This window comes from Cyprinodon variegatus, unplaced genomic scaffold, assembly GCF_000732505.1.
Source record: "Cyprinodon variegatus isolate N-32 unplaced genomic scaffold, C_variegatus-1.0 Scaffold276, whole genome shotgun sequence".
NCBI classification, from domain to species: Eukaryota; Metazoa; Chordata; class Actinopteri; order Cyprinodontiformes; family Cyprinodontidae; genus Cyprinodon; species Cyprinodon variegatus.
In genome coordinates, this window is record NW_015150729.1 from 823,480 (window position 1) to 832,554 (window position 9,075).

At 36.9% G+C, this 9,075-nt stretch overlaps 1 protein-coding gene across 2 annotated transcripts in view; it reads left to right on the forward strand.

Moving 5' to 3' along the window:
* Window positions 1-8,824, forward strand: part of LOC107090008 (carbohydrate sulfotransferase 3-like) — a 15,892-nt gene extending 7,068 nt beyond the window's left edge. The window contains exons 2-3 of one of the 2 annotated variants that reach the window (XM_015383140.1): window positions 1,926-2,141; window positions 3,519-8,824. In XM_015383140.1, the coding sequence (XP_015238626.1) occupies window positions 2,044-2,141; window positions 3,519-4,632 (1,212 nt within the window). In that variant the 5' untranslated portion in view covers window positions 1,926-2,043 and the 3' untranslated portion in view covers window positions 4,633-8,824. Of the gene's footprint in view, window positions 1-1,925; window positions 2,142-3,413 lie in introns of both variants that reach the window. The other variant, XM_015383139.1, reaches the window with a different exon arrangement.
* The last annotated feature ends 251 nt before the right edge of the window (window positions 8,825-9,075 follow it).

Genomic DNA, 9,075 nt, shown 5'->3' on the forward strand with positions numbered 1-9,075 from the left:
CTTTTAGCACGGTGTTGATAGATCAGTTTGTACATTTTTTAGCGTGTGCAGTGAGATAGCTCACGTTTTTATAAACGTAAACCTTTGATAGATTCGGCCCACAGTGTTTTAAAAATTACATTTCATTCAGTACAGCTCTCAAGACATTTCCATTTCTGCAGCAGTGATAAAATCAGCAATCATACATCTCATGTCTATTTTAATTCCAGTGTATGATACTGGAATTACTGGATTACTGAAATACTGGAGAAACATAAGACATTTTTTTTTTTTTTCATTTTATTCAACATTCAGCAGTCTAATGGCAGTGGGGAAGAAGCTGTTTTGGAATCTGTTGGATGCTTTGGAAAACACTGTTGAGAAAGAATAGAACAGATAAGAAAAATGTATAAAAAAAAAGAAAAAAAAAGAGGATGAGGTGCGGTGAGAATGCAAATTTCTAATTTAATGAAGAAACACTTGAGAAATGAAAAAAAAAAGATCCTAAGCAGCCAAGTTCTAAAAACATAGCATAACAAAAAAAAAAAAACCCATCAATTTAATGACAACAAATGACACAATTTAATAGATATGAAAATTTTTGTTACAATTTGTAATAGCTTAAGTAGAAATAAACTAATAAAACAAACAACTTACATCGCCCTGAAAACCCCACACTGTTACATGGTTGCTCGTAATGCAATAGGGAGGGTTTTCTTTCACAAGAACTGGAAAGCCGGTAAGAGATCATAGGAAGATGGTTAAATCATGTTAATGCAGGGCTATACTGTAAGAAACATTTAAAAGGCTGCAAACTGAGACATTTTAAATTTGAGGGCAACAAGGACAAAACAGAAACACTTTGTATTCAGATAAGGTGCCTAATTGTTGCTTTATGTTCCTGTTTTTTTAAGGATTATACTAAACTTTAAAGATCAGTCAGGGATCTAAATCAACCTGCAATTTTCTTTAAAGCAACTAAGTATTAGCCTTTCAAGAATATGCAATATGTTAGCAAATAGGTGCTATTTAATCCACCCTTATCATCATTTTACTACTCAGCACCATCAGTCTAAAGACTTATAAAAGTCACGAGTAGCCCCCAGGCTTAGAGCGCTGCAATTTATTGCTCTGTGACACCCTAGGCCTCCCCTATCAATTTACGCACAGCACAAGTTTAGGTCTCAGCAATTGGACATGTGCAGTCTGACTCTATGCTTTAGTGGCACAAAGGCAGTCACTGAGGACAGCTTATTCACAATATTTCCTCCCAGTTTTGACAAAGAAGTGAAGCTGGAATACCAGACACCTAGCTCTTCTCTTGCCTACATCTGGTAGAGTGGTAGAGTATCACTCAAAGCCATGAGTTTCTTGGTAAGCAGCTTTGCTGGAGTAGGATAACAGCTTAATTGGAAAGATCGTGCTTGATTGCAGCCTGTCACTCATATTTTACTCTATGCTCAGTTGTTTGTCTGCTCACTTTTCTAAAAGAACTTCTAGGCATGACTAACGCATAAATACAGTGTCTCTATGTGCTCCAGCCCTCAGTCTGGCATGGTGGGTGGGCATGTTTCTAAAATGCACTGGTGCACTTAAAGATAACAAGGACTTCCTTATGGCTGGTACTGGCTTATACCTGAGACTAACACACTCAGCTATTTTTTTGTACTATCTCGTAATATAGGATTCTATTGTGCATGTCTAAATCTATTTTTTTGCAGGAGAGAGCTACTCAGCTAAGCAAAAATAAAATAATTAGGGAAGTAAGAATCTTTCTGTGTGTAAACACATATGTGAGTCAGCATCACACTGCAGTTTTATGTGGCCAGGCAATAGTCCTAACTTCCCCTTGAATATCACAAAAGGACAGAGCTACTGCTTACAGCTGTCTGTTTTCAAATGTGCAAAATGTCAAGCTGACAGCGGATGTTGATTCAATTTTACAGGATGAAACATAGCCTACACTGAAGAACACAAATAACTGGAAGGCTCCTTAAAAAGGTGGCTGGAGATTTGAATGATTGGCAGAACCTATTAGAAAGTAGTGTGTAAAGTTACATCTCGATGCAGCCACCTCCGAGGATGAGGATCAAATACATGATACCCATTGCTTTCTTTGTGGCACTTGTTATCATTGAGAAGGAAAACAGGATCATCTCAAGGTGAGTCCATAGTCTTTTTGGTCAATTTATCTTGAAAAAAATTGCACTTCCATTTCATCCCTTTCTACCTCTATTTGACAGCTGTAAACAAACCATTTAATGCATGATTAAAAAATACTTTCATATATTGGGAAGAAATAAAATCTAGAGATGTATACATCTCCTGTCTACTTTAAGCCGGGCTTACACTTGTACGATTTTTTTGCTCTTTTCGGGCAGACTTTCCAGTTGTGTGAGAACTTTTCGATCGGGCTGACTTTCAGCCTGATGCGTCGTGCATCGTGTATTGTACAGGGGGTAACTAGGGGCGATCGTCCTCTCACAACCACCTCTTGATCAGGAGTTGTGAGGTCGGGAGAAAATTAAACATGTTTGAAATTCAGTTGGCCGTCGTGGGCAAATCACTCAGTGCAAATGCTCAAACAAGGATTCTTCTTCTTCTTAGATGAAAGAAGCTATGCGGGGATGCGAGTGAAATGGAGTTTTTTCTGTAAAATTGAGAGACAGTAGTAGTCACGTTTGCTCAGCCATGTCTTTGTCCAAATACTTTTTCGCCATTTCTTTTTAGGGCCTTTAGCACACAAAATTACACAAATTCCCAAGACAGTGCATTTCAGTCTAATGAGCTTCATATTCCTCCTCTACTTGTTTGGCTTCCGGATAGAGAAGTCCGAGTAGCACCATCTCACTGCGAAGCTGAGTCTGACGTGGTTTTTAGACGTGCAGTGTGAGCGGGTGGATCGCATCAGAGCGCCGGGTCAAACAAACAGATAACATACATATTGAGCTGTGAACTCACACTGTAAAACGAAACCGCAGGGTTTCGTTTTACAGTGTGAGCTGTAGCTGTATGCAATGATTAAAAAAGTCACATAGTGTATGCCCGGCATTTATTCATGTGTATGATACTTTGAGAAAGCTTTATTACCCCCTAATTCCCAATTGGGCCAGTTGACTTTCATAAGATTTTAGAGATTTCTCTCTGATGGATATTACTGTTAGAGTCATAAATCCACGGCAGCAAATAATGACTACAGGAAATAATTCTGAAGAATGTATGCATGGTTTATATAAAATGTCCTACAGTAGATGGCACCTTTTTATACTCATGTAAAAAAACTTCAAAGGGACGAAATGGCTAAGTGGCAATATTAATAGAACCCTTCTGTTTCTGTTCCAACAGACCAGATCAAATGAATGTAGCTGTAATATTTTTTTATACAGCACAGCTGTATTTTAACTTAAAAAATATGCTTTTCCATATTTCTCTAGGGTTTCAGATAAGCTGAACCTAAAGCAGACCCCTGAAACTCCTCTACATCCTGGTGTTTTCTCCCATTTAACACTGAAGCACAATGTTTCCTTCTCCTCACTCAGCAAAGGCTACCAGGTTGTGAAGCGACGCCTTGGAAACTACAGTGAACATCAAGAGATGATGAAGAAAAGAAAAAAACATGTTCTGCTCTTGGCCACCACCAGGACTGGATCCTCGTTCGTAGGCGAGTTTTTCAATCAGCAAGGCAGCAACATGTTTTATCTATTCGAGCCTTTGTGGCATGTGGAGAAGATGTTAACTTTAGACACTGGAGGTACCAATGCTACGGCGTCAGCAAAGGCGTACCGCGACGTTCTCCAGCAACTTTTCCTGTGCAACTTCTCGTTGCTTGAAAGCTTTATCGACCCACTCCCTGTAAACCATGTCACCACTAGCCTCTTCCGCAGGGAGTCCAGCGGCTCCCTGTGTGAGGAGTCTGTCTGCAGTCCTGTTGTTAAGGGGGTTTTTGAGCGCTACCGCTGCAAGACAAGACGCTGTGGGCCTCTGAACTTCACCATGGCATCAGAGTCTTGCTCTAAGAAAGATCACAGGGTCATTAAATCTGTAAGGGTGCGCCAGCTGGAGAACCTCCGTCCACTTGCTGAGGATCCACGTCTTGACATCAGATTCATTCAGCTTGTTCGGGATCCTCGGGCAGTGCTGGCCTCCCGTATGGTCGCATTTGCTGCCAAATACAAGAGCTGGAAGGAGTGGGCCATGGGTGGCGACGTTCCCATCGATGAGGATGAGGTGAGGAAGCTGAAAGGCAACTGTGACAACATCCGCCTGTCTGCGGAAGTTGGCCTCAGGCAGCCCCCTTGGCTGCTCAATAGGTACCTGTTGGTGCGATATGAGGACATTGCTCGCTTTCCCATGAGGAAGGCAATTGAGATGTTCAGGTTTTCTGGAATTCCTCTCACTCCACAGGTGAAAGCCTGGATCCTAAAGAACACTCAGGTTTCTAAGGAGACCAGCGGGGTTTACTCTACCCAGAAGAACTCCTCTGAACAGGTGGAGAAATGGAGGTTCAATCTACCGTTCAAGATAGCTCAGATTGTGCAAAGAGCTTGTGGACCAACACTTAAGCTATTTGGATACAAGTTTGTGAGCAGTGAAAAGATGCTTACAGACAAATCCATTAGTCTCATTGAAGATAAAGTCTTCAGGGTTAAATAGAACAAAATGGAGGAAAAAATATATAGTTTATTAACTTATTTTCTTTAAATGAGACTTGATGAAATTATCATCAGTTATAGTTTTATAATGATATTGTACAGATGTCATATTTCAGTAAATTTGAATACAGAGCAGGTTTTAGCTGATTTTAACGATGGCAAAACTCAAACTGGAAATGTTGAAATCGATGAGTTGCACAAAAGAAAAAAAAATTAGTGGATATCAATCATCTACATCTTGCAATGTCACTTTTAATGTCTGTGTATTTTAAGTATTTTATTTATTGTCTATGTTTGGAGTTTAAGTGTTGCTTTTTTTTATTGACCTTAGTTCTCCTGTTTGGTAATCTCGTTTGGCTGTAAAGTTCCACTTACTACCTAATCTGTTGTTATTCCAATTTCTACCTTTCATTGTCAAATTTGGGTTCCTCTTTTTGTGTTAATGTAAGTTATGTTAGCCTCTTTTAAAGCATCCTCTTTCATAACTTTAATGGCATTAATTAGGCTCACTTATTGATTTTCCCTGTAATTACTTTCCCTTTTAGTTACATTATTCCATCCTTCAATCTTTCATTGCAAGTGTTCACTGTTGTTTTCTCTTCAAGCTACTTACTTCCTCGCTTGTTTCTTTTCGTCACCATTAGAATATTAATTTCTTCTTTCAATTCCTTAATTGATATTGAAGCTGCCCATATTCCTGGAGTTTTTTAAGCAAAACAACTTCTCTGTTTTTGTGCTATAGTTTGGGTGGTGGAGGACTTATAAAACCATGCCATAAACTCATCCAAAATTTGCCAGGACAATTGAGATCTGGGAAAAAAAAAAAAAAAAAAAAAAAAAAAAAGAAAACAAAAAATGGCAGCAGGATTCTTTAATGTCATTGCACAAAACGAAGCCTGATACAATACTTCATAGTACTTCTCTGCTTTTGCTGAGTAAGAAACACATTTAGTTACAGCTAATGTGGTTTAAACAACATAATGTGGAGCAGTAACTTTGAAGTTGTTTAGCTGGGAAACTGCAGGTCTCCAGTTAAAGTGTAGATGGTTGATATCAACTAAAACATTACATCCTGTTGGAATAATTATTTATTTTCTTTCAGTTTTCTTTCAAAATGCGAAGTTCAACTAGAACAGATAAATCCCTCCACTGATTGGTTTGAACTATTTGTAGATACTGTTATACCTTCTGTTCACTGAGGCTGTATATGATGTTTTAAAGGTGCAGAAAACTAAGTGTTGTATTTATTTTCTAACATGTTTTATGTGCTTTTAAAAAAATCTTTATTAGTTCATAACTTTATAGATAACCTCACTAGAACCTTACATAAAACAATCTGTAATATTCCTGGAAAACCTTTTTGCATCAATGATTTTTATTGTGGTCAGTCAACATAAAGCAAATGTAGATTGTCTTCATATTTAAAAAACATTTGAAACAGTTAAACCAAAAGTTATTTTATTTATTACAAAACTCTATCACACTCAAAGCTGGATTACTGTTTTCTTTTTTTAATGCACTCCAAACTATTGTGTCCATGTAAAAAAAAAAAGTACTGCAAACTGTTGTCTTTGTATTTGATAAAACTCCAAATTTGATAGCTATGGTTTTCTGAACATGTCTTTGTGGGGTTGTTTCTTTAGATGCTGTAGAGTTATTGCTTCAAAGACACTCAAAATCAAACTTTATTTAAATAACAATGATCTTTAAAAATTGAGAGAAAATAATTGTGTCTTTATCTTTTGACTTAAGCAAGTATTATCTCTTGCAAAAGATTTAATGTTTCTTTTTCAAAATTTCTGAATGTGTTTTCTTTTCACCTTATTTAATAAATCTGTATTTAAAGTTGTTAAAGATAAATTTGCTATTTTGCTGTAATATTTTTTAAATATTCTTTAGGTGGAAAGGAACACCTGAAACAGATGTTGCTACTCTACTGTAAGCTAACATTCCAACTGCAGCTGGTTTGCAGGATTGTGCAAGATTTGTCGACAGGTCTGTGGCTGTTGACACAAGTCTCTTGGCAGGTGTTGATAAGGGGCCGCAGTATCATGGTCTCTATGATCAGATGTTTGTTGCAATAAATTTCAATAATAAATCATTTGTAAATGTCAGTTTTGTAAAAAAGAAAAAAGGAAACAGGTGGAAAAGAAACTGCAAGCAAATCTGGGAAAGTCTATAGATTTTTTCCATCTTCTAATCCGCAGTCTTTAAGTCTGATCAGTCCATTTTAAAGAACTATTAATTCAGTATTTTTGCTCAACAGCTGCAAAGTGAGCATCTTTCCCCTGGATTAAGTAAGCTGTAACATTTCTTTATTAAAAACATTGTTATAATTTAATTTCTATAGAAATATGCATGAGTTTTACCCTTTTAAATTAAAAATTATTTAAGTAAAATGTTATCTAATGGTGCTTTTCTAATTTCCTTAGATGCACCTATTGCTTATCCTAAAATTATTATGAGTTTGGTGTTTAAAAATAAAAGTAGCTGTGGTGTGAAAGTGGGTTGCAAAGGTAGAATTGAGTCCAGAATAGCAAAAGTAAAACAGGAAAAACGAATGAATGGCTCATTTACTGAAAAAAATGAGAAGCTATGGCTGTAAAAGCCCTTTTTTCATGATTTGTTTTTAGCATTGTCTGATTTTATTGCCATGTTTATCTATGTTGGTCTAACCTGTCCCAAGTCTGGGTGTAGATGCATGCTGTTCAGTGTGGACCAAGATTTTTTGTTTGTTTTAATTGGCTTTAGCTACTGAACAAACACTAAAAAGTTAAAACATCCTTATACATTTATTTAACGTTGGACCTTTTATATAAAACTTTATATGTCCTCTTGTGGGGGAATGACCAAAGTCAGAGAAATTCCTCCCCATGTGATCACCACTCCAGTAGTTTCCAACCTTTTTAAAGATTCAAACACCACAACCACAAGTCAGGCATTAAGATACTATTTAAAAATACCGAATCAAACAAAATTAAAAGAAACAGCAACAAGTGTTGAGATATACCAAAATCAACAAATATGCTACAGTGAAAGGGATGGTTTTTAATTCTTCTTCCTCTTTAATCCTGTAGAAAAACAAATGTTAGAGCATTCAGCACCAAGCTGGTAGGAAACTGCAGACAGCTTCCCTCGCTGCCAGTGTGTTTACCACTGTGGGCCCAGCTATTTAAATCTTCTAACCTAGTAATTACCCCAACTTTACATATAGTGTGGTCTAAGCCATTTTGGTCCACCTGACCCCACCCGCTCACAGAACTGCAACATTTATGCAGTCTTTCTCTAACTCTAATCCTGCTTTTCCTCTTATTACACCAGAAAATTATATATTTGACTTAAAAATCAGGCATTTATTCACAGCAGAGCTGTACAACTTCACAGCACTTTAAGAGTTTAACTCAGAATAACTAGATCATTGTCTAAATGCAGTGTTTTACCTTTTTTTTTTTTTCAAGGAAAAAAATTATTTTAGGTTTTCTGTATAAGCAAACCTTGCAAGAAGAGGTTCAGCATTCATAAACTTCTTTGCTGGTGTGACTTCATGTGGGATGTGTTGAGGGTGGGGTGGTTGCTTGGTTGGAGCAAATATAGAATAACCACTTTCCACTGAATTGAAGCCTTCTCAGCCCCCCTCCTCAGCCATTAAATGAGAGCATTGAGGTAGACCACACCCTCCTACTTTTTTGTACTGCTCTGAGCAGCATCAGCTGTGAGTAGCTTGAAATATGCAGTACGGAAATTGAGTTCCAGCATTCTCAGAGATGCATATAAAATTCATGGTGCTGTGGAAGATAATGATGGCTGAGGAGAGGAGATAATTCTAAATACAAAGCAAATTATCACATTGTGAGGAATGCACTTCATAAAACTCAAGTTGTTGCATGCGATAATGAGTGACTGAGCTAAATGCAGGAAGGGAAATGAACACGCCAGACTCACAGCACAGAACTAAAATGACTGAAGAAAAATGTTGCCATTTTATATTCTGAATGTAAGGTTTTGTTTTATTTAACTCTTTTATGGCATTTTTTCAACCCATAACAAACCTCTGTTTAGACAGTTGCCTGTGTTTTGGCAGTTCTTTGATTCATTTATATGTAGAGAGCAATTCCTGGCTTCTGTCACACTCCAGGAAAAAAACATACAAACAAAACCTGTGGTGTATGAGGCAGTACACTGCTGATGTACCAGATGTCTGTAAATATGAACTTTTTTTTTTACACAGTTTTTAAAAGCAAAAAAATAAAATAAAACTTGTAACAGTATTCAGACCCCTTGAATTTTGGAGTGCTAAAACCTCAAATTTCAGTTTATTGTATGCGATAAACCAACACAAGTAGTGTCAAAATATTTGCAAAAAAAAAAAAAAAAAATGTGTTTACATTTGTGTACATCATTCAGTATTTTTAATGCTAACATTTTACATTTAGACCCAATGTTC